Raw genomic sequence first — 26261 nt, 5'->3', positions numbered from 1 at the left:
CTATTTCATGTATTTAGTAGATATTTAGCAGATCAAGACTTCGGCCATCATCTTCATCATGATAGTCTGTTTCGAATATGTGCAAAGTAGTACGTACATATCTACCCAGTTTGTTTAGTTTTTGGTCAACAACTAATCTCTTCGATTAAAAACCAAATAAAATAGTAGTATCTTCTAACTTTTTCTCTTCTTGATGATTTGGAAATAAAATAGCTTTTCAAACCAGTCAAGAAAAGTAAGCATAACATAATGCAACACGATCTTTTATGTATTACCCATGAGATAATTAACTTTATTTCGCGTTTAATGTTTTGGTGATAACACCACCGGTCACTTAAACATTTACTTCTTCCAAAATTTACGTGGAGCTGTCAAAAGCTAGGATTGAATTTGAAACGAAACATTTAGCAAAAAAATAGATAATTTACAAGTATAACTATTGCTCTTGCCTCCTTTTAAAATTATATATATATATTGATTATTATTATATAGATTCTAGAATCAGATTCTCGATGGGATAACAAAAGAGCAAAGGTACCGAAACAAATACATAGTTTTCTTCTGTTAATTATTTAATACTACTACGCTATAAAAGCAAACAGTGTAGAGAGAGATTAGCCCTACTGTTTAAGAGGGAGAGAGTAGGGTCATTAGGGTTTTAGAGAGAGAAGACATTCGGACTGTCCCCACTTGCTGTTCTGTAGAATAAGATTATAATAACATATTTAAATCTTCTTTTTATTGATTAAATATTACAACATCTAAAAGAAGGAACCAACTTTTTTAATAAATGCAGATTATATGCTCTGACTTGGACTAAATAAAACTTGCAAGTAACAGTTTCAAGTCCCTTTGTTTTTTTTTTGTTTTTTATATAACTTTTCTTTCGTAGTAGTGATAAATGATTGCCCTAGAACCGATATATTCTCTAAAATCATACGTATTACAGCAGCATTAGTTACCTCCTTTGTTTGACTATCAGATATCGAGTTTCACATGAAGGGGTGTTTGGAAGAACTTGAGACAATCAGTTGAGTAAATTTATTTAGCTTTAGTTAGTTCTGTACGAAGATTTTATGAAACTTCATATTTGATCCATTATATAACAAGAGCAATTAAGATAAATTTCACAAAACAAAACATTTTATCAAATACTAATCTTACATTTTCACTGTTTATATTTTTGAAAATTTATCCCATATTTTCACTGATAATCCCTTGCGACAGCTGTAAAACTATTTTGATAATTACAATCAAAATAGTAGATAAAGTTACCGATACTAATCAAACTTATGATATATTTTATCAACAGATGATTGTTAGAATGTTTTGGCGCAGATGTTGTAGCAACGTCCTCAGCGTTAAATAAAAAATGTGAATGTTCTATAATCTCGTATCTGAAAAATCTGAGGATATTATTAGTCCTGTGAAATACGTTGAAATCTTGCTTTATTTTGATTTATAAATATTTTATTATTAACCCACTTGAAAAAATCAAATATATAATGCAATGCTCATAAGAAATGTATGAGTTCGGATATAAAACTAATAATTAACCATATAAAATACTAAACACATAATATTATTTTTTTGGTATAAGTTTGATCTTCAGTAGAAACTAGAAATTGAAGAAAAAAAAATTGTTTAGTTTCACCTTTGAGCACATCCAAAATCGTTTTTTTGTAATGATGTCTTTTCATTCTCCTTCCTGCTTTCAGATTATTTGTCCTATTATTATTATAGAGACATAAGTTTTCAACAATATAAAAAGTGTGATATATATTTAAATAATGTAATAAAAAGGCTTTACAACTGCAATACCATCCAAATTCAAAATTGCATAAATCATATTATCGACAAAAAAGTATATTAGAAGTTTTATTAAAGAAAAGAAACTGTGCAACTAAAAATAACACAAACCCATTTATGCGAGTACTGTTAATTTTAGTTGGATGTAGTTATAAGTCAATCAGTGTTTAATATTAAAACATCCAACATATGTATTATATTATAATGACTGAATAAAGAAAATAAGTTTTTTTTGGTGCACCCAAAGAAAATTAAGTTTTAATATAAATAAACTGAAGGTAAATGTTAAAAAAAACAATGAAGCAAGTGAAATAAATCCAGTTTGGCAATATATAAATATGATTTGATGGGTTCCTTGTAATCTCTCTCTATCTATTAGTTTCTCAGTTATCTTTTCTTTGCCAGAAATGGCAGTGAAGGCAGTGGCTGAGGAGAGAGTTTTTTTTCTTTCTTTCATGGGGAAAGTAAAACTTTGCCTTGAAGATTTTCCCTCTACAATATGTTTCTAAGACTTTTGATTTTAACGAATCACTGTCCTTAACCTAAAAGCAAAAAGAAATAAGCTTTATACTGATGTCTTTGCTTTAACACAGATTACTTATAAACATAGGCATAAGAGTATGGGAATAAACTGTATATAGTCAATATACCCAATTTCCAAATAAAATTGTCATAGTGACAGCAAAATTAGCAATGCAGGAAATAAACGGTGTCAAAACATTATGATAAAAGTTGTGAATTGTCAGTTCTAAAATGAATATATCTTAACTATGTATACTATTTTAGGGATAAACGTGTCCCATGTCAATAACAGGTGTCGTGTCCTGTGTTGAGTCAATTTTACGTTCGAAGAAGTGCTAACAATTGCTAATATAGCCTCGTATATTATTGTAATATGCCTCAAAAAATTTGGTTACTGGTGTGAATGTGATTGATCATGTTTTGAATTGGCAAGAGGTCTACCACCTAATCTTGCAATCTAATGATCTATTGGAAAAAGAGGTCGAGAACATGGTAGTGGTGGCAAATACAAATGGTTCTCTGGTGTCTAAATGAACAAGCCGTCGGTTATTATTTTTTTTATAAAAAAGCAAGACGGAAAAAAAAAAAACCTTTTTGTTTTCTTAAATGTGTTTATTGAATTTTGGTTCATATAATTATAAATAATTGTCCACACTTTTATAGAGGCCATTCGAACTACTCTGACTAAACAGTTACATGTTTTACGGTATGATTATATCCAGTCGTTCATAATGACATTGACATTTGTCTTCTTCTTCTTAACCTCTACATAACAACATTTACAATAGTACTAAAACTTATCACAGTAATCAAATGTTAAATCACTTTCTTATAGTAAAAATTATGATATACTAAAGAGAATCCAATATTTTATAAACACATGCTTAAATTATGTGGAGATCTGTCAGTTAATTATTGAGAATCTAAGAAAGCTTTTTTTTAGTACAACAGTACTAATAATTTCTTCATATACTATATAAGTATATATATATATATATACATACATACACGTACATCTTATATGAATATACACAAGTGTACTTTTTAAACCACAATACGTATAACCCATCAGGAAGACTTTTGGGAATTCATGGTATGAAATAATCATACCAAATGACAACATTCGATTTGATACTCCCATAAAAATTTTCTCTGGGCTTTCTGAGGCACATTCCGGTTTTCTCCATTTCAAGAAATTGTAAATATAAACTGAGGTCCGGTTTATTACCTCACAAAAGAAGAACATATATAAATTACAATATTAATTTCCAAAAAGGCATAAATGAGAAATCATATTACAGCAGATGAACACAAAAGAGTTAAGAACCCACAGATCACACAATCTCTGTCCATGTCTGCTTTTTCCACTTTTTAAATATAAACTTATCCATCTTTTATTTTTATTTTTTATAATATAGTTTCCTTCAGATTTTATCTTCCTGGTCTCTCTCTTCTGCTGCTTCCCTCTCCCCCATAACTATCACTATTTAGAATTTTCAATGTGAAAAAAGAAGCTGATTGTTGAAGCATAAATCCCGGGAGACCACTTTTGCATTCTCAAATAATTAAATTAAAACTTTATACATATACACACCTATACACTCATATCTATTTACTCTTTTAGGGTTTCCCAATACACTTATAGTACTTTATTGTGTTTCATAATATTGATGATAAATGCTAGCTGTATTTAAATGCTCATCTTCTTCTCTTTTTCTTTTAAAAATTATTTTATTTCTTTCTCGTAGCTATATAGCAAAGCCAAAGTGAATAATTATACTAGTGAGAGAAAGAAAAGATGGAGAGTGGTTCCAACAGCACTTCTTGTCCAATGGCTTTTGCCGGGGATAATGGTGATGGTCCGATGTGTCCTATGATGATGATGATGCCGCCCATCATGACATCACATCAACATCGAGGTCATGATCATCAACATCAACAACAAGAACATGATGGTTATGCATATCAGTCACACCACCAACAAAGTAGTTCCCTTTTTCTTCAATCACTACCTCCTCCTCCCCAAGCAACTAAGAACAAAGTCGTTTCTTCGTCTCCTTCCTCTTGTGCTCCTGCTTATTCTCTCATGGAGATCCATCATAACGACGTCGTTGCAGGAGGAATAAACCCTTGCTCTTCTTCCTCCTCTTCAGCCTCTGTCAAGGCCAAGATCATGGCTCATCCTCACTACCACGGCCTTTTGGCCGCTTATGTCAATTGTCAGAAGGTGATGAGAGAACAAACCCTAAAAATGATTATTCTTAACTCTAATGATCCTTATTTGATAAATTTTTACACAAAGAAGAAGAAGAAGATTCTAGAAACCCTAATCACCATACTTTACCTTTCCTTTTCTTTTTACATACCCCTTTTACTTGATGTTTTAGTTTGATTTTGATATCTCCTTTTGTTTACTAGTTACTTAATCTAACTAAATTTACACAAAACAAAGGAAATAATTTTTCCTATTTTGAGAAAGTTTCAAGAAACTAGGAACAAAAAAAGAAAGAAGATTTTTTGAAAACCCTATTTTGTAAAGATCATTCTAAAAATTGTTTCAAGGCTTAAAGATCAGGACATATGTTCATATCTTTACTCAAGGATCCTTACCTTAGTTCAATTGATGTGTATATCTCTATTAATTTTCTAATTACACAATTGTTAAGGTTGGAGCACCACCGGAGGTTGTGGCGAGGCTGGAGGAGGCATGCTCGTCTGCGGCGGCAGCAGCAGCATCTATGGGACCAACAGGGTGTTTAGGTGAAGATCCAGGGCTTGATCAATTCATGGAAGCTTACTGTGAAATGCTCGTTAAGTATGAGCAAGAGCTCTCTAAACCTTTCAAGGAAGCTATGGTCTTCCTTCAACGTGTCGAGTGTCAATTCAAATCCCTATCTCTCTCCTCACCTTCCTCTTTCTCCGGTTACTCTCTCTCTCTCTCTCTACATCTCTATTTTTTTTATTCCTTTTTAATTGATTTTTTTTTCCATCTGAATTATGGCGTCAAATTAAACGTAAGATGAGATAAAGTTGTTTTTTTTCTTTTTCTTTGTGGGTTTTAAGAAAGATTTTTCCTCTTTTCTGATTTTTCTTGGGTTAATGCCCCTTTGATAGTTGTTGCTAGGTTTAGTGTCAGATTGTTATATATAGCTTACTAGGTTTACGTGTATAATCTATTATGTAGATGTTTTCATTGAACTAAAACAATTTGTTTAATGTTTCTTTTTTGTCTGTTTGGAATTGATTTCATTTTTGCTTGGTACAACAACAATCACTGTTCTTGTCACTATCTTCCCCGTTTGTTTTGGATCTATTTAATTCATCAAAAAGAATATCTGGACCTAGAGTCTGTTCCGCCCTTAGATCTATTGCTCAATATAGACATACACATGTTTTTTGTACGTATAGTTACATATACATATATCTACACAATGTCATATCACTCTTCTTTTCAACGATGTAGTTGAGTTTGTATATAGACACACAAACTCACACCTACTTCACTCGTTACGTTGAATAGTTTGGATCAGTAGCCTATTCATTTTTCATTTCTCTAGCTATACTATCATAGATCTTTTTTAACTTACACGAGATGTTAGGACCCATTAAGCAGTTTTTCCTGACGAATTTGGCTTGTTTTTACATGTTTAATCGAAGTAGGTTGTGGAGAGACAGCAATTGATAGGAACAATAATGGGTCATCTGAGGAAGAAGTGGATATGAACAATGAATTTGTGGATCCGCAAGCTGAGGATAGGGAGCTTAAAGGACAGCTCTTGCGCAAGTACAGCGGTTACTTAGGGAGCCTTAAGCAAGAGTTCATGAAGAAGAGGAAGAAAGGAAAGCTCCCTAAAGAAGCTCGCCAACAACTGCTTGATTGGTGGAGCCGCCACTACAAATGGCCTTACCCTTCGGTAACTTTCTTCCCTTATACTCTAATTAAATAACCATTTTAATTCTTATATATTGGTTTGATTAAAATGCACTTACATGATTGCATTATCCTAATCAAGATTAATGAATCACACGTATTTGGTAAATGTATACTGTTTTCGGTCTATCAGCTGATGACAACTTGATTCTTGCTTGAATACTTTTTGTTAGGGTCCGAATATTTTGTCAGTCTAAGTTAAGACAATGACCACTTTCTTCCTAAGGCTAGCTATACGCTTATACCATAGCTTAGCCTACACTTTAAAATCATAACTTTGGAAAGCAGTGTACATGAGGCAATTTCCCTATGGAATAGTAGCTTGTGCATTTAAAACACATATGATCAACCCTCATACAGTATGTGTTCGAATGAACTAAATTGGAACACAAAAACGACCCTGATATTATGTAGCGTAATTACCTAAGCTTGTATGGTTTAGATCGAACTTAATTTCTCGTTCATGTCTAGCAAACCGTTGATGTGGCTGTAATCATAGGAATGACCCTATATTTTAGAGCATAAGAATACAATATTCTGAATGTTGATTTTAAAATATGATGATTGACTCACAATTTTTCTGGCGTGTGGATATGAATCGGCAGGAGCAACAGAAGCTGGCGCTTGCGGAATCAACCGGTCTGGACCAGAAACAGATAAACAACTGGTTCATAAACCAGAGGAAACGTCATTGGAAACCATCGGAGGATATGCAGTTTGTAGTAATGGACGCAACACAGCCTCACCATTACTTCATGGATAATGTCTTGGGCAATCCTTTCCCCATGGATCACATCTCATCCACCATGCTTTGATCATCGATCCTTTATAACGTTATTTAATTATATTTATTTTCATCAAAACAGCTTATAATATGTATAACCTATGGTTGTCGGTATACTTAGGAACATACGTAACATGTTCCGATTCGATGAACAAGCGTTTAATGTTTCCCCTGATTATGAATGATTTGTGGTGTGTATCCTTTTGTATTGTTCTATTAATATGTGAGATTACTATTGCTATTATAATGATAGTAAAGCTTTTTGATATATTCTTTTGGACTTGACCACCGTTTTGAGTCAATTCGGTCACGAATTTGAACTTGCATCGCAATATGTCAGTCGGCAATCAAGTTTTTAAAACATAAGTAGAGGTGATAAAAAGGTTCAATAAAACTGATTTGGCTACCAATGCTAATGTAACTAAACTGCATTTATATATATATAGGGACCCTTATATATATATATGAAGTTAAAACCATTGATTTTGATTACCTTCTTACATTTTAGGCAAAACTTAAATCGTCATGAGGAATTATACAGGTGCAATCCATAACTCCTCGAAAAATTAACCTAACCCATCCTAAAATAACATATTTATTTTGGTAAATAACATTTATAAAATCTCTTTCAATTTGATATTTATTTATTAGTTAATTTTCAAATATTTTTATTGATTTTTACTTTTAAAATAGTAATGAGGAATATTTGGCAAAAATCTTTAGTGGCTAATAATTTAGCTTTAGATTATTGTAATAATTGTTACAATAAATTTAAGGTATAAAAGTATAAATTAGTGTATTAAGGTAAAAACGAATATGATTTTTTTCTAAATAAACATATTTATATATATATATATTTCCTGAAAAGAAATTTTATTTATAAAAAAATATTAATATATTCTTTTCTTTTTGTCGTCTGCTTAATATATTTTTTTTTAATGTTAATATATTATTTTAAAACTTAATTTTGTTGGACAATTTTAAATTCCCATATCATGCATGTCCTATCTAAAAATCAACATAAAATATTTAAATATTAGTAATGTCTAAACCATTGAAAAATTAGTGTGAGTTATCAAACAGCCGGAGGTGTAGAAGATCTTTAAACTTACTATGACATGAGCTTCAGCGTTGACCATCATATAATTATATAAAAGATCATTCAAAAAAATTGTTAATCCGGTTCCCAATATTAATGAGCCGCTACATCCTCTTATAATCAATAGATTTCCAAATACGTTATAATAGCAAGAATGTATTTTCACTTATTGTACAATTTATTTCAAACGCAATTGCGCAGAGCAAATGAAATCGACCGGGATTTCTAAATCAATATCAAAATCTAATCGTATGAATATCATAACTAATTTTCAGTATCTTAGTTTCAACGACTTTATTTATTTATGTTTTCCACTTGCATTTATCCTATGGTTTGAAACTTGTAATATTAACCATATTGATTGCATTTTACATTTTCAAGTGCCCATTATCCCAAACTAGTAGTGTCATTCTCTATGAATCATGCTACTTTATCTGTTTGTATTAAAAAGTGCCTGATTGAATTGATCAGGTCATGTAGGAACAAGGTTCAAGTCTATTTTGTATCATGGTAGCCGCGGTGACTCCTAATTCCCAAAGATCTGGTCTACCCCAAACCGACCCATGAGTGTCCCAACAAGAAAGTGTCGGCCCAAACTTAATGTTTTGAAAGATTTATATATCCTTTTAAACGCTTTCGGCAGCATCTTGACAAACACATGAATTATCTTAGACGATTCAATACAAAAGCATTCAGTATTCAGCATTGCCGAGAGAATTTTTTTACATATGTATACGCTTATAAGCTTTTCAAAGCCTTCTTCAATTGTCCCCACATCATCTTCGGTTTTCAATAGCCATAATTTTTCCCATCCAAAGACAAGACTTGTTTCAGTTTCTGCATAGCCACAAACTTTTCTTTTCCACTTGATCTAACCTGAAACTGGAACACCATCCTTAAATTAGTGGAACTAATCTGATATCAATGTGTATCTCTAGACAAGTGGAGACGCAACAGTAGTTATTGTCATCGGCCTAATCGCATTTAGTTGGCCCCTATGATACACATTTTATTCCAGCACTAAACAATTCTCTCTGGTTGTGAACGATGAATGATGAATCTATCTGAATCTAACAGAATTGGAATTTGATTTCAAGATCGGACTTCTCGAGACTTAAAGCAATGCATCAGAGAGGAACTAAGAGAACTATGGACCGAAGATAAAACGGTTCAGCCTCAAGAGTATGCTCCAAGTAATGATTTTGACCACAAACTAAACCAAGCAATGATTCAAGAAATCAGTACCTCTTTATTCAAGATCACTTTCTGTTCTTGCTTCATCATCACTTTCTTCGCATATATCCTTGGGAGGATCATACACAATCATCCCAGGGAAAAGCTCCAAGAAATCATCTTTCACCTTCTCTCTCAACTCAGGATAAGGAGCGAGTCCTTTCAACATAACACGAAAAGGCAAAGACAGAGGCCGGTCAGGAGAATCTCTCATCTCTCCATACAATCTCATCGCTTCCAACGGAAGCTCGTTGTCCAAAAACGCTCGAACAAGGTCTCCAAACGTATGTTGGTCGAACAAAACTCCTTCTTTCTTTAAATCTTCCCATACTTTCTTGGTTTCATCCACTTTCTTGTTTCTTGCAAGCATCATGAGCATGTCTCTGTAGAAAAACATATCCGGTCGGTACCATATCTCTCTTCTTACAACTTCATAGAGCTGAAAGACAACATTTTAAACTCAAATCAAACATCAAGAGCAATGTGGCTAAACATTGACACAATCAAGAAACTACTACACATCCAAAACTTAGAACTGACGATATAAACTGAACCGAAGTTTGGCTAATTCGATAACCGGTTTGGGACAACTTAACCGAAATTACTTAAATGTTCTAAATTTAACGAAAACCAAACTGAAATTTACCAAATTTTCATCCTAAATATAACCGAAATCTCTGAAACTATTGAAAAATGTCAATTTTCCAATAACCAACCAAACCAAATTAAGATTTCGATTACAAAATGATACTTAATTTCGGTCTAATTCAGTAAATCATTTCCAAACCGGAACAAACCAAAATATTGGTTCAATGGTTTTATTATTTACCTTCATACAGAGGAAAACTTGGTTTTGTCTCTGAAACTCAGCAAGAACAGAAACGAGATCGGATCTAAGGAGACGAGCGACATGAGAAGAGATGAATCGATCGAGTCGGACCAATTTGGTTTGCAGACGCTTGAGCTCTTTGGCAGCGATCAAACCTTCTTTGGTCATTTCCTTCTTCCGTCTCCATATCGATAAGCTAGGGCTTGAAGCAGGTCCCGATTGGTAGGTACGAGCCGAATCAAGACTAGTTTCTCTCGAACCAATATGGCGAAGAAGATAAAAAACGAAGCTTTGATGAATTGAGGATTTAGGGTTTTTAGCTCTGAACATCTGAGAAGAGGTTTAAACTATAAAGATTCTTTGGTTCTGTTCGATTATATCAGTATAATTGGGCTCAATGATTATGTTTTCTTGAACAACAGATTGGCCCATATGGCCCAATAAGAAACATGACAATAAATAAATTAATTAATTTGTGCCTAATGCAACTATTCATATTTTTTTAATTATATTTCCACTTTTGAAAAATATAGTTACTTTTTTACAACTAAAATATACAGTATTGTTCAATTTATATCGGAAGAGATTAGGTAAAAAGCGAAAGAAAAGAAAAAAGTTGTTTAATTGGATGGATGTTTACAATTGAATATAAAAAGTTGATTACATTGGATGGATAACTTTTTTACAACTAAGGTTTCGTTTTGTCACCCAACAAATACGACATTTAATAAATTATGGTTTAAGAGCTATTATTTTTGGGACAGCCTACAGGAAAAAAATTGTTATGCCAGAAGTTAAAGTTGTAGAGGGTACTTGTGACTTGTGACTAAATATCTAAACTATCAAAATGGAATAATCCGACAACTCGTAGTTATGGTCTTTAGTATGTAGGAAGTAAAAGAAAACTCTAAATTCACTTGCATGGTTTCGTTATATCTAAACTAAATTTGTAAACACTTCTAGTCTCAAATATTATAAGATTGTGAAACAATACAATATAATATAGATTTCAATTGCAAATAAGAAGAATGATGCCTTTACAACTTGTGACTCTAGTACAGTAAACATTGCTGAATACTGATGATTACTGAACAAAATTCACAAATAAAGGAAGACAATAATTGCTTAACAAAAACTCTAAAAGAAAAGAAGCTTGGTCGGTCTCTTGATTTCTCTCATTCTTCAAGTCTTGGTTAGCTTTGAAGACACTTTCGTCATCTCTCTACCAAAAAATATCGGAATCGGTACGTTTCTTGGCGAAGGAGCAGCACACATCGTGACCGAACCATCAAAAAAGTCTCCTTCTGGAGTCGTCGGTGCTTGAACCGGATCAGGGTTATGAGATTGCGGTTTTCTGGTATTAAAAGGTTTGAAGTAGGGTTTTTGTGAAGGTTTCTTCTTCAAGCGCAAAAGAGGAACAACTCTTTGAGGAACATGTAAAACGGAGTCACGACAGAAGTGGTGGTAACCAAATCCGTGTGGCGTAAGAAACGGAACAGCAAAAAATTCACGAACAAGGTAACGGTGTATTATCGTCATCGACATCTTCAAGACTTCGAGAGAGATTTTGAGGGTCGTTTCAAGAACAGAACAGCAGAGTAAACTTTTCTTCTTATGGATTCTTCGTCTTCGTCTTAGACTTTTAAAACGAGACAAAGCTTTAATCGATTGATTGTGAGAAATAATGAGAGGGTTAAAGGGTTATTTATAATCTTCGTTGAGTTCTTTAACTTGGATTTGGTTTTTAACAAAAAAAAGGAAACATGTCGTATTTTCCTTGTTGTTTTTGGTTTCTAATTTTTCCGTTGTAAACGTTTTAGGGTTGTCCTTCAACGAAAAAAAATTGGAATTGGCACGTGTCTCGGCCCGTTTAGGCCCAATAATGAATGAGATGAGAAGTTAATTAATTGTTTTCTACACATTACATTAAGGAAGGCACATGATCTCGGTATATCTTTTCGTCTTTTATACAAATACTAGACCACCGAGTGTATAGTTTTAGTCTTGCATGCAGAGCCGTGCGGACATAATCGGTGGCCGGAGGCGGTCAAAAAAAATGGTTGCGATTCATAAAAAAATTTAATGTCAAGAACGGTAAATACTAGTCATATAACAAAAGAAACAACAAACTTTCAAAACAAAAAAAGTCTAAACTGAAATTTTTCTTCCCTTCTTCCCTAGAAAATCATTAACCAAACTTTCAAAATCAACTTTTTTAAAAAATTCTCTTTCGATAGACAAAACCACCAAATCACTCGACCTTTCTTGTGACATACTTGAACGAAGATAAAACTTAATCAACTTCAGCTTTGAAAAACTTCTTTCAGCAAATGCAACCGAAACTGGAATCGTCAACAACACTCGATAAGCAATCCATGAGTTCGGATAACAATCTTCAACACTTTTCAAAAAATCCAACACTTCAATAGGCTTCTTAACTTCTTTGGGTAAAACTTCTCTTAGAACTTTTAGTTCAAAAAAAAGATCATTACCAACAACATCTGAGTGCTTTCCATGAGATAAAGAAGCTTCCAGATTGGTACAAGAAGCCATCAAACTATCATCACTTGCCGATTGTAGCTTTTTCAAATCAAACAGAAAGCCAAATATTTGTTCATACCTCTGGAACTGTTCAAATCTTGTCTCAAGCGAGTAGAGAGCTTGAGCCATGATTTGGATGAAGTAATCGATTCTAAAGCTCTCCTCTGGTGATAATATAACACTTCCTTCAACGTTTTGTGATTCTTCACCATAGTGTCTTTTTTTTTAATAACACGCTTTGCTTTTCTCGGAAATACTGCCTCAATATCCATAGATTCTGCAATAACTTTAGCTTCTTCTTTTGCTTTCTAAAAACCTGAATCTCTGTACTTTTGAAAAAAGGAAACGAGTCCCTTTAGTTGAGAAATAGCTACATCAATGTCCATGTCTTTTGACTGCAAACTCTTACTAACAATGTTAACAACAGATAGAAGATTATACCAAATAACCAAGGCAACCAAGAATGCAAAACTTCCCATTCCATGTGTTTCACTTGTTGCAAGACACTCAGCTTCGCTCTGCTCTTTAGGATCATCACTATTTTCAGCAATGAAAACTAAAGCATCCATAATTTTAGGAGCCTATAATTTTACTGCCTTAACACTTTCGATATGACTCTCCCATCGAGTGTTTGATAAAGCCTTAAGTGTCAGTCCACCCACATGATCTTCAAATATTTTCCACAGTTTATTTGATAATGAAAATAAGCAATAAGTGCGCTGAATAATCCCAAAAAATGAGATTGCCTTGGTAGAAGAAGTGGTTGCCATATCACAAAGTGCAAGATTGAGACTATGACAACTACATGGTGTATAAAACGCCCTTGGATTCACTTCAAGAAATCTTTTTTGTACTCCTTTATGCTTCCCCTTCATATTAGACCCATTGTCATATCCTTGACCCCTTACATCATCAATTTTCAAGTCAAAAGCAGCCAACACTTCTTGAAGCTCACGAAAAAGTCCTTCTCCAGATGTATCATCAACTTTCAAGAATGTCAAGAAAAATTCTTCAACCTTAGCCGAAGTTGTTGTAACATCTACACATCGAATTACAACAGTCATTTGCTCATGATGGCTAATATCTGGAGTGCAGTCAAGGATGACAGAAAAATACTTTGCACCTTGAATTTTCTTGATAATCATCCCTTTAATCTCATTAGCTAACAAAGCTATCAACTCATTTTGAATTCTGTTGCTCAGAAAATGACATTGAGATTCATCTTCTTTATATCTTCTCAGATGTTCTATTATCACCGGATCAAAATCAGCAATCATCTCAATAAAACTTAAGAAATTTCCACAATCTTCTTCTCCGATCTTGTCGTTGCTTCCTCGAAAAGCTAGATTTTGTTTGGCAAGAGTCTTTACCACAGCTAAAATCCTAAGCAATACATGCCTCCAATGAATCCTCTCTTTATTAATTACATCTTGAGCATGTTTATCAATTGTCTGATTTTTTTGAAGCCTCAGTTCTAGTTCCACCCACTGTTTCATGCACACAATGTGATCACGGCTAGACTCATGCTCTCTTAGCCTTTTCAAAATATTTTTCCAATCACTGAATCCCGTAGAAGCCAGTTGACTTTTGTCATTCCGATTGAAAAATTTACAGCAAAAGTAAAAGATCTTGTTCACTGATTTTGAATAAACCAACCAACGACGATCTTGCTTTTGACCTTCACTCATTTTTCTTGAATAGTACACATGCGAGAAATGTCTCTTTAACACTATCTTTGGGGAATATGTAATCACTTGCCAGTCTTTTTGTTGGACCTTGTATGACCATAAAATCTCTCCATTCATTCCAACCCTTTCCAATACTTTCCCAATTTGTAGGATCAAACATATCCGAAAACCCACAGTGCTCTGTGTTCATTCCAACTCTTGCAGTCTCATTCTCATCATCTTTTTCATTCAAGTCTTCCTCATTCACATTTTCTGCTTCTTCTCCTTCAGCCATATTTTCATCCACTCTATCATCTTCCACAATATCAGGCTGCTCAGCCTCAACATTAGCTTTTGCAGATTCATCAAAAGTTTCAGATTTTTTGAAATACCTGAATAATGCATTCGCTTGAGATTTTGTTTGTTCTTCTTCTCTCTTTTTCTTTTTTTTGTTTATGTCCTCCAGATGGTTGGCTTCTTGTGTTGTTTGGTGACATGATTCTATAAATTAAAAACGTACGGAAAAACTGATGTTAATGATCAAGTATGAAATTTTAATAATGAAACAACAAATGATTAAGATTTAAGAACTAGATAACAAGAGAAGAAGATCAATAAAGGTAGACATTTACCTTAATAAGGACGATAACCAAGTATAGAAAAACAGCACTCAACGAGAGAGCGAGAGAGATGAGGAATTGAGGATTCTTCAGAAAATAAAACTGCAGAAAATTCTGTTTCGTGTGACGGTGTGATCAATTTAGAAAACTGCAGAAAAGAATGTTTACCCTAATTTTATAATGTTTATTCAGTTTTTTTAATCTATTGACTTACTCTTTACATCGAACGTGACTATTGGGCTTAACAATTAAAAATTATGAGGGTGTAGTAAACATTAAGGGCTTATCTTAAGTAAAAACTAAAGCTCATCGATTTTTTTCAAAAATATGAGGCCGTAGGCCAAAGTTTCTTTTGTTTCTACTTAGGCACGGCTATGCTTTCATGCATCAATCATTCTACTCGTTATCCAAACTTAAAGGACCACACCACTTAATAGTTGTCAACTTGTTCATATGTATGGTTGTAATTTGATGTAAATTGCTAAAAAGTCTTGAGGCCAAGAACAAAGGAACCTTCAATCTCTTTTCATATGAAGCTTCTCTTTTTCCTGTCCAATGATAGTTTACGTTACTTTCACTAATTTCCTTCATTATAGAAAATTTGCAATGATTTGCTCAGAAAAAAAGAAAAAAAAAATTGCAATGAAATTTATGACAAGAAAAAACTTGAGTAAACTGAATATCTTCTTCAAAAGAAAGTAATAACATATTTAGTCTTGCATGCATTAATCTTTCCTAAAACAATTTTTTTTTTCAAACTTATAAGGACCATATATATATATATATATGGTTGTAGACTTTTGTTATTTTCTGAAACCTAAAAGTCTTGGAATTTTTGTTTTTTTCTCATTTTATTTTGAAGTTATTTTTTTCCGAAGTTTCGTCTGTCTTATAAGTAATAACACGCCTACGGGAAGGATCTTTCTTATAGTTTTGTTTTGTTTCTTATATTTAGCTTTCAAAAGATACACTAACTTGGAAATATCTGCTTTTAATCGGTTTGAACTCCTTTAAACATTCCTATCTCCCTCAGCTCGTCTCTCATGGCGTCTCCATCTTGCTTTACGTCTCGCAACTACAAATTTAACGTCTTCTCGAGCTTCCACGGGCCTGATGTCCGTAAAACACTTCTCAGTCACCTGCGTGAACAGTTTAAACGCAACGGGATCACTATGTTCAATGATCAAGAGATTAAGAGAAGCGCAATGATCTCCCCTTCACTCAAAGAAGCTATAAAAGAATCGAGGATCTCGATTGTGATTCTCTCCAAGAAATATGCTTCGTCAAGCTGGTGTTTGGATGAGTTGGTGGAGATACTGGAATGCAAAAAAGCTAGGGGACAGATGGTGATGACCATCTTCTACCAAGTGGAGCCGTCTGATGTACGATATCAAACAGGCGATTTTGGGATTGCTTTCAATAAAACTTGTGCACGTAAGACAAATTACAAGGAAAAGAAGAAATGGAGCAGAGCTTTGAAATATGTGGGAAACATTGCTGGAGAAGACTTCAAAAATTGGTTTGTGTTCAATTAATCTGAGTTTATATTTATTTGCTTATTAAATGGTAGTTTATGATTAAAAAAAAATGGAAATATATGGTATAGAATTTCAGAGGAATGTTGGTGTGACTATTTTGATAGAAAAAAAATGATTTTCTTTTCTTTCTTTTTTGTCTAGGATTAATGAAGCAAAAATGATCGAGAAGATTGCCAAAGATGTTTTAGATAAACTAAATGCTACACCATCTAGAGATTTTGATGGCATGGTGGGACTTGAAACTCACTTGAGAGAAATAGAGTCTTTGCTAGATTTAGATAATGATAGAGTTAAAGTAGTTGGAATCTTTGGTCCTGCAGGCATTGGTAAGAGTACTATTGCTAGAGCTTTACATAGTCGACTCTCTAATAGGTTTCAGCTTACTTTTTTTGTGGACAACCTTAGGGAAACCTACCCCACTGGTCTTGATGAGTACGGTTTAAAGTTGCGTTTACAAAAACAATTTCTTTCAGATATTTTAAACCTAGATGATATAAAAATTTCCAATTTATGTTCAATAAAGAATAGGTTAAGGGACCAGAGAGTGCTTATTATTCTCGATGATGTGAACAATATAAAGCAATTAGAGGCTTTGGCTGGAAATATTGATTGGTTTGGTCCTAGAAGTAGGATTATAGTGACCACAGAAAATCGAGAGCTTTTACAACAACATGGTATCCATGAACCATACCCTGTAGTTTTTCCATCTGATAAAGATGCTGTGGAAATCTTATATAGATATGCTTTTAGACAAAGCTATCCACATGATGGTGTTAAAGTGTTTGCTGAAAAGATAACAAAGTTGTGTGGCAATCTTCCGTTGGCTCTACGTGTGGTGGGTTCATCTCTATGTAGGAAGGAGGAGGACGAATGGAAAGATGTAATGTGCAGGCTAGAAACTATTCTTGATCGAGATATTGAAGAAGTACTAAGAGTTAGTTATGAGAGTTTACAAGAGAATGAGCAATCTCTCTTTCTCCATATTGCAGCCTTCTTTAACTACGAATTTGGTGATCTTGTAAAAGCCATGTTTTCTGAGATCTTGGAAGTCAATGGAGGATTGAAGATCCTAGTCAATAGATCTCTCATCGAGATATCTACATATGGCGAAAAAATAAAGATGCACAGATTACTACAACAAATGGCTATCCAAACCATTAAGAAACAAAAGCCTTGGAAACGCCAAATCTTAATGGATGCTCATGGGATTTGTGATGTTCTCCAAAATGAAAGAGTAAATTCTTTTCCTTTCTTTTATATTTATATTATTCTTTTTGTTAATTATACATAACTTCATAATCCAGTCATGATTTGGTGGAGATGAACGTATTATTTTCGATGGTCTTAACATTTTGTTTTTATTTGGTTTAGGTTACTACAGATGTGTCCGGGATATCATTTGATATATCAAAAATCGATGAAGTATTTATTAATGAGAGAGCTTTCAAAAGAATGCCAAATCTTCGATTCCTTAGAGTTTACCAAGAAAAATATGATGAGAACAAAATAATCTCTATACCAAATGAGATGGAGTTTCCGAGTAGTTTAAGGTTACTACATTGGGAGGCATATCCAAGCAATAGTCTTCCTCATAGATTTCATCCTGAATATCTTGTTAAAATTGATATGAAGGACAGTAAGCTCGAGAAGCTCTGGGAAGAGATCCAGGTTGGTTTAAATATTAGTTTACTTCTACGATATATATAAAACATTTATTAATTATATAGTTTCTCTTCATCAATGTTATGATGTTCTTCTCTTTTTTTCTGTTTTTGTTTTGTGGTTTTTACTTTCAGCCACTCCCAAACCTCAAAAGGGTTGATTTGAGAGGTTCCTATTATTTGAAGGAACTCCCGGATCTTTCAAAGGCTACAAACCTCGAGACATTGGAACTGGATTATTGTGAGGATTTGGTAGAGCTTCCATCCTCAGTTTCGAATCTTCATAAACTAAAGAAGTTAGGGATGGAGTCCTGCACAAAACTAGAGCTCATTTCAACTAACTGGAACTTAGCGTCTCTTCCACATTTAAACATATCGAATACGAATATCACAACATTCGGTATATCAGTTACAGACGTGGCATCATCAACCAGCCCTCAGTTTCATCTTGATAGACTCATTAGTCTCAGATTACGCAGCAACGCAAAGCTCAAGACACTAACACAACTGCCCGCGAATATATTTTCTCTAGACCTAAGCTATGCTGGTATTGAAAGTATGTCAGATTGCTGCATCGAAAGTCTTCATGGGTTACAAACACTTGAGCTTTGTGGCTGCAGAGAACTCACATCACTGCCAGAACTCCCTCCTTCTCTCGAATTCCTAGATGCAACCAACTGTGAGTCACTTGAAAACGTATTTAGCCTTTTTGGTATTCCAGATGGGCGCCTCAACTTCGCCAACTGCTTCAAATTGGGCCGACAAGCGCGAAGGTCAATCATCCAACAACGATTTATTCAATATGGGTCATCGTTCTTACCCGGGAGAAAAATACCTACGAAGTTCAAACACCGAGCCAATGGAAATACATTGAGCTTTTACGTTTCCGCTTTCTCCAGTTATAAGGTTTGCCTCCTTATTTCCCCTAAGAGATCCAAACAAACTTTTGATATTCCCCAGGTGAACTGTCGTCGGATTAGCAACGACCACTTGTTCCGCATCCGAGAGGTTAGGTTTTATAATATCTCCAAGTGCAAAAAGACACATTTGTTTGTATTTCACTCAGACTCGCTTCACAGAGATGATTTTGAAGTGGACAGAGAGATAGTGTACGAATTCACCAGCAACATGGGAAACTTCGACGTTATTGCATGTGGTGCACAGATCTTGTCGGAGGAAATCAGTGGGGGGTCTGGCGATGAAGCGTCAGACGACGATGAATCTGAATCTGTATCTTCTAGCGAAACTTGCCAAAATAATGATGATAACAATAGAAACGTCGTCGAAAACGGGTTCTCTCGAGCAATAAGGGCAGCAATAGGTGATGTTTGGAGACCAAAACCAAGAGGATGATGATGATGATGATGATGATGACAAAGGTTTGTAACATAAACGAATTGTATACATTTGTTGTTTTTTGGAATTAATAATAATCGATGTAATTATTTCGTGTTTGACATCTCGAATAATACTAACCGAATATATAAACTAATTTAAATTTGAATATGACAATTTAAATCTATAGTAAACATTTAATTTAATTAAACATATAAAACCAAGATACACTAAACTTAAGTTTGAGGCATTAGCACCAATATTCTTCTTTTAGAATATGAAGAATTATTAATATCTAAAAATAAAATATTTCTTTGCCTTGGTCAAAACTAGAAAAATAAGTTTCCATACAAGCAAGAATCACACCTTCACACAAATAGGAAACTAATCATGAGACAAACTGTGTAACAAATTGTAACGCATATAAATAGGTCACGTCGGTAATGTGCATTGTTGTCCAAGAACATGATTCTCATTACCCTCGACGATATATAAATATCTTAATGAAACAAATGGAGAATCCTAAGAAAGATTTAATGGAAACCAACCCAAGAAAACTAAGATCCTATAGTTTCATATGGCTAATAGTATGTATATTTGTATTAGTGGTTTGTGCAATATTATCCAAAGCAGAAGAAAAAGACGAAAGCGATGATTCGTCTATGCAAATGATTTACTCCGTTTTGGTTGAAGGTGAACCATTGGCCTTTCGTACTTCTAAAAACATCAACAGGTTCACATTAATACATTTTTCATTATGTGATTCATTATTATTTTCTTGAGCATCGGATATAACTTTTTGATGTTGGAAAATTAGCAAAGCCATGGCATATGAAGCAAAGAAGATTGAGGCGATTCACGAAGAGATTCTTGGAAGCACACTCGAAAATGGAAGTTATACAAAGCTTTATAGTTTCAAACATGTCATTAATGCTTTCGCAGTCAGCACCACTCCTTATCAGGTTAAGATAATTTTATTAGTCAACAACATTTATGAAATTGAATGACCTCTTTAGTACTTCGGGAGATTCAAAATATGTACTTGGACTTTTAAAGAGTCAGAAACCCTTTGTTTGATTTTGATTTACTCGGTTTAGAGGGTGTATATGCCAAATAAAAACCAGAAATAATTAAGTTCGGTTTTGGATTTACCAAACCGAATTTATTTTGGTTTTTATTTGGGTTCGGTAATTTGCATATTAATTAGCCGATTGTTTTGTTATTTTAAAACCAAAAGAACGCCAAAACGAAATTAAACCAAAATTGAATGATGATGAATAATTTTCCCATTTCAACTAGGTTTGGTTGCATCTTTGCTCAGATTGTGGTTTGGTAAACCGGAAATAATCCTCATTTGATACTTGCAGGCCAAAAAACTCACGAAAGCAAAAGGAGTGAAGGCAGTGGAAGAAGACAAAGGAGTGAAATTAATGACAACATACACTCCCGATTTCTTGGAACTTCCTCAACAAGTCTGGCCAAAAATTTCAAACGACGGCAACAGACGTGCCGGAGAAGACATCGTGATCGGTTTCGTGGATACCGGAATTAACCCTACTCATCCGAGCTTTGCCGGACTCGATCTCACAAACCCTTACTCATCGAACCTCTCACGTTTGAATTTCTCCGGCGACTGTGAGACCGGTCCTCTCTTTCCTTCTGGATCTTGTAACGGAAAACTCCTCTCCGCAAGGTTCTTTTCCGCCGGAGCTCGAGCTTCAGGCGCTCTCAACTCCTCCTTGGATATCCTCTCTCCGTTCGATGCTTCCGGCCACGGAAGGTACAAATGTCATTTTCTGGTATACCATTTTTAAATATTGATGATTCACTTTCCAAACACACTATATGCATCAAAGTAGACTATATCAGTACCATAATAAATTTAATTTATTAATATGTTATATGTACGTGTTTACTATTTGGTCGGTTTGGTCCAGCCACGTGGCATCCATCGCAGCCGGGAACGCCGGAGTTCCGGTAATCGTCGACGGTTTCTTCTACGGCCGTGCCAGTGGTATGGCCCCACGTGCACGGTTCGTCACATCATTCATATTAATTACCTCAAATATAATTAGAAGTTTTAAGACTAACGATGATACGAGTTATTACGAGTTATTTTATTGGTTCATGTGGCAGCATAGCCGTTTACAAGGCGATTTATCCATCAATCGGAACTCTTGTTGACGTAATTGCAGCCATCGACCAAGTAACCAATGCTCTAAACAAGACTGTGTTTCTCCTAGTGTGAATCTCTAATCAATTTTATTCATTTATTTTCGTATTTTAATTTAATTTTGTCACAGGCAATAATGGACGGCGTAGATGTGTTGACGCTGTCGATTGGACCGGACCAACCGCCGGTAGATAAGCCGACGGTACTCGGGATATTCGACCTAGCAATGCTATCGGCTAGAAAAGCCGGCGTATTTGTGGTGCAAGCCGCAGGGAATCATGGCCCGTCGCCATCCTCTGTGTTGTCTTATAGTCCTTGGGTCGTTGGCGTCGCTGCTGGAAATACTGACCGGTCTTATCCTGCCTCCCTCATCCTCGACGGTGGCCAAACCGTTCAGGGCGTTGGACTATCAGGTAAAACAAGAACTATAACAAATATATTTTAGGAAAATATTAATGTAGCGTTAATTAGTTATGATCTTTTATCTTCCGTGGTGAACTAATATTTGCAAGTTCTAACATACATAGTTGGTACTCATCGCTAAAAAAGTTTTTTAATGTATATCATAACCGCTTTATTTGGTTATTAATTATAACATAGTTGTAGCAAACAAATAAGTTAGCACACCTATGTTTTGAAATTTTGAACCATGTTCTTACAAACTCGTAACAATTTCTTTTTTTTTTTTTTTTTTTTTTNAACTGAAGGTCCAACCCTTGGAGCTCCATTTCTTCAACATAAGTTAGTTTTAGCAAGAGACGCTGTTAGAACAAACGGCTCGGTTCTACAAACCCTAAACAGAGAGATCGAAGAATGCCAACGGCCGGAGAATTTTGACCCAGCCGTGGTTCTTGGAAGTATAGTGATATGTACATTTTCTGATGGTTTCTACAATCAGATGTCGACTGTTCGAGCCATCACCCAAACCGCCAGGACTCTTGGTTTCATGGGTTTTATACTCATTGCACATCCTAGATACGGGGATTATGTTGCAGAACCGGTGATATTTTCTGCCCCGGGTATACTAATACCTAAAGTATCAGATGCTCAGGTAATTTCATCAACAAATCCATCAGAAATTGCAAGAAAAGAAAGATGATATGTTTTTTCTTAGGTATTTACAATTTAGATTAAAGCCATATCTTAAGAAAATAACTATTAATCTAGTATTAAATTTGCATGTGGGATGAATTTACATATAAATCATATACGGACTGCATGGCAATTTGTTTTAGATAGAAATTTTATTTCAATGAGGTTTAAGCGACATATATTGAAACTTTTTATTTTATTTTATGTTAGATTATTTTAAGGTACTACGAAGAGAAGACCTTTAGAGACAAGAGAGGACTGGTGACGCAATTCGGGGCACGTGCCAGAATTGGCGAAGGCCGAAACTCAGTCTTCGCTGGAAAAGCACCAGCCGTGAGCCGATTCTCTTCGAGAGGACCAGCTTTTATCGATGCAAATCGGAATCTATTAGATGTGCTAAAGCCAGATATCCTTGCACCTGGTCACCAAATTTGGGGTGCTTGGAGCCTCCCTAGTGCCTTTGATCCTATTCTCACAGGTTTTCACATCATTACGTCCCTAATATTTTGTATCAAATATGATTTACTCCCTTGAGAGTTTAAAATTGATCATTTGTGTGTAGGGCGAAGCTTTGCGATATTGTCGGGAACGAGCATGGCAGCTCCTCATATAGCGGGGATTGGAGCTATGATAAAGCAACTTAATCCTTCATGGACCCCAGCCATGATTGCATCGGCCATCTCTACCACGGCCACGGAATATGACAGTTCCGGTGAAGTTATATCGACTGAGTCTTATGATATAAATGGATTGTTTTCATCTAATCATTTCGATCATGGCGCGGGCCATGTTAATCCTGCTAGAGCCATAGATCCTGGACTGGTTTTACCCGCAGGTAATTTTTAACTTTTAACTTTTAACTTGAATTGGTGATTTTAACGTAAACAAAACAAAACAATTAGAGTATTCTAATTTCTAAGTATTAATTATCACTATTTTGGGTGTTGGACCAGGTTTTGAAGACTACATAAGTTTCTTGTGCTCATTGCCAAACATTAACCCGGTCACCATTAGAGCCGCAACCGGAGTATGGTGCACCACCACGCTTAGCCACCCGGCGAACCTTAACCATCCATCAGTAACTATAGTTGCACTTAAAGAGTCTCTTGTGGTGAAAAGAAGTTTCCAAAACGTCTCAAACAAGACTGAGACATATCTTGGTTCGATTTTACCTCCCAATGGTACAGCTGTACGGTTAATCCCATCTTGGTTTACCGTTCCACCACAGAGAATTCAAGATCTGGACATCGAGTTCAATGTCACACAAGTCTTAAACCAATTTACATTTGGTGAAGTTGTCCTTACCGGAAGTTTAAACCATATTATTAGGATACCGTTGTCAGTTAAGACAATTTGAAAACATATAATTTTCTCGTTTTCTTGTTTATTCGTTCAACGGCTCTCACTGATTTAACCGCATATAAAGGGTAAACAAGAAACTACTTCTATTCTTAAATTTACATTAGAATACATAAAAAAAAAAACGCAAGCATACTTCGTTACAAGCTACAACCGTGTGATGAGTTGAGATACAAACTAATTACACATATGAAATGGTCACACTACAAATACACATATGAGCTAAGCTTAATTACACATGAAAGGTCACATTATAATCACACATGTGACCCTTATTACATATGAAAGGGACAAACTAATATTACACACATGAAATCTTTAAAGTTCTAAGATGTTTCGATCACATATAATTCGAATTATATACTTACGTAGACGAAACTGTCATGAAGACTATTATGGTGGTCTAGGAGGTTGGTGCCCAAAGGGTCTTGGAAACCAGGTAGCTCCAGGAGGTGGAGGTTGTGGGTGAGGTCCAGGAGGAGGTGGTGGAGGAGGAGGGTGCGGCTCAGGATACGGTGGTCTTAGTGGCGGTGGGTCCTGGAAAGGAGGAGGAGGGGGACGAGGATGATGAGGAGGAGGCTGAGGCATTTTGTGCTTTGTTAATGCAATATATGTTTGGCGTACTTTAGTTCATATATAACATCAAGATTAAGAATCATTGTTACCCACAAGTCTTTGAAGTGTAAACCAGTCTCTAATTAATTAGTTGCTCAGTAGAATGGTAGTTATCCACCTAATCTTCTAGCTAACTTTAACTTTAAATAGTATGACTTATATGGTTTTATTATATCAAAGTAATATGGTTTCTTGATTCATCTAGTGTAGATATATAATTATAGCTAGGACTCACAATTTTATAAAGTTATGGTACTTAAATTATAAGAACCATTAAATTTGTATGTATTGTCAAATTTGAAATATATATATATATATATATAAATGCTAATTTCGATAAAAACTTTCAAAATATTCGTTTACTATCTACACATTTGATCTATGTCATCATGATTTGCAAGTAATTGCTTGGAAATGAGAATCAGGATATCGAGGATTGTCTCATACCGCTCAAGCCTGACATCAAGAAGGCAAGATACACCGGCAAAGTAAGAATCATAATGAAAGTATATTTACTTCATTTAAAGTGAAAATAACTATATTTAAATATCTTGTTTTATATCAAACGATAATGTTTGCTTGTAGCCGTCTCTCGTTATCCAAAAGTTTAATTCACTTTATGCCAGCTTTTATTTTTTTGGATGTCTAGTTTATGCCAAATCCTCTTTGAATTCTTAATTAGTGTTTAGTGATTTTTAGTCAATAAAATCATTTAACAATTACTATTTAACCTCATTTATATTTTATTCGTTGATTTTTTAAAATGAGTTTTACAAATACAATCAAACTAGTTCATCTCGATGATGTGTTTAATTACACTAAAACAAACATCCTTTCATTATTGCATATGCATAAACCATATAGATTAAAAAAACTATATATATATATATATATATGCTGTTGGCAGAATGAATATATATAGAGAACAATGAATAATTTGGTTCCTTACTCAAAGGCAACAAGGTTTTAAACCTTCCACTTAATAACGTTAATAAGAAGACTAGGGATGCTGAATTTAGAAAGAGGAAGGCTGCTAAGGCTGACTGTGCTAAGGATGAACCTTCCATAATATTTTCTAACTGATTGTTTTAGATGTTGTTTTTTTCTTTAAAAAAAAAATATACTTTTTCGATGGATTATCTAGAATTTTGACTACAAAAGAGTTTATCGTGCGTTGTGCCTTGGGAGCTATTTGTGATGATGTAGATTATTTTGGTCATATTATGCACAAATTATTAGGTTGATTCTCTTGTAAACTAGAAAATACAAACTTTTAAAAGTCGAACATCTAATCATCTCATCCACAGTTGAAAATATCAAAACATCTTGATTTTGACTAAGTTGGTATATTCATAATTTGTATGGCTATACGGCCATTTAGATGAATTAAACGATTGATTAATAGTTATACAATTTATACTTCTTTTTTTTTATCACCAAGTAACATATTGTA

The 26261-nt window shown here is 34.4% G+C and overlaps 5 protein-coding genes across 8 annotated transcripts; 3 read left to right on the top strand and 2 right to left on the bottom strand.

The window, feature by feature from the left end:
- Positions 4020-7290, top strand: LOC104703840 (homeobox protein SHOOT MERISTEMLESS-like). The gene is made up of 4 exons (XM_010419927.1): positions 4020-4558; positions 4998-5253; positions 5992-6245; positions 6868-7290. Exons 1-4 carry the CDS (start codon positions 4130-4132, stop codon positions 7075-7077), a joined length of 1149 nt encoding a protein of 382 aa, XP_010418229.1. The 5' UTR covers positions 4020-4129; the 3' UTR covers positions 7078-7290.
- LOC104703839 (pentatricopeptide repeat-containing protein At1g62350) lies at positions 8767-10558 on the bottom strand. Of its 2 annotated transcripts, none has more exons than XM_010419925.1 (3): positions 10208-10558; positions 9391-9817; positions 8767-9027 (listed from the first exon to the last, which is right to left on the bottom strand). In XM_010419925.1, exons 1-2 carry the CDS (start codon positions 10535-10537, stop codon positions 9395-9397), a joined length of 753 nt encoding a protein of 250 aa, XP_010418227.1. In that variant the 5' UTR covers positions 10538-10558; the 3' UTR covers positions 8767-9027; positions 9391-9394. The 2 variants fall into 2 exon arrangements, with proteins under 2 accessions (XP_010418227.1, XP_010418228.1); XM_010419926.1 differs by having other exon boundaries at positions 8767-9021.
- LOC104705182 (zinc finger MYM-type protein 1-like) lies at positions 12838-15269 on the bottom strand. Its single transcript, XM_010421156.2, has 2 exons — positions 15048-15269; positions 12838-14916 (listed from the first exon to the last, which is right to left on the bottom strand). The coding sequence occupies exon 2, from the start codon at positions 14551-14553 to the stop codon at positions 13330-13332; it is 1224 nt and encodes a 407-aa protein (XP_010419458.1). The 5' UTR covers positions 14554-14916; positions 15048-15269; the 3' UTR covers positions 12838-13329.
- LOC104703837 (disease resistance protein RML1B-like) lies at positions 15903-19690 on the top strand. 3 transcript variants are annotated; one of them, XM_010419922.2, is made up of 5 exons: positions 15903-16554; positions 16715-17807; positions 17945-18241; positions 18370-19242; positions 19335-19569. In XM_010419922.2, the coding sequence occupies exons 1-5, from the start codon at positions 16079-16081 to the stop codon at positions 19434-19436; spliced, it is 2841 nt and encodes a 946-aa protein (XP_010418224.1). In that variant the 5' UTR covers positions 15903-16078; the 3' UTR covers positions 19437-19569. The 3 variants fall into 3 exon arrangements, with proteins under 3 accessions (XP_010418224.1, XP_019083653.1, XP_010418223.1); XM_019228108.1 differs by having other exon boundaries at positions 19328-19425; XM_010419921.2 differs by having other exon boundaries at positions 18370-19690.
- LOC104703836 (subtilisin-like protease SBT2.4) lies at positions 20077-24546 on the top strand. The gene is made up of 10 exons (XM_010419920.2): positions 20077-20302; positions 20387-20531; positions 20937-21349; positions 21507-21602; positions 21706-21775; positions 21873-22155; positions 22450-22793; positions 23045-23312; positions 23397-23669; positions 23788-24546. Exons 1-10 carry the CDS (start codon positions 20082-20084, stop codon positions 24189-24191), a joined length of 2517 nt encoding a protein of 838 aa, XP_010418222.2. The 5' UTR covers positions 20077-20081; the 3' UTR covers positions 24192-24546.

Source organism: Camelina sativa, chromosome 7 (genome assembly GCF_000633955.1).
Source record: "Camelina sativa cultivar DH55 chromosome 7, Cs, whole genome shotgun sequence".
Lineage (NCBI taxonomy): Eukaryota > Viridiplantae > Streptophyta > Magnoliopsida > Brassicales > Brassicaceae > Camelina > Camelina sativa.
The sequence above is the reverse complement of the archived record's forward strand: the minus strand, read 5'-3'. Positions and strand labels throughout refer to the sequence as shown.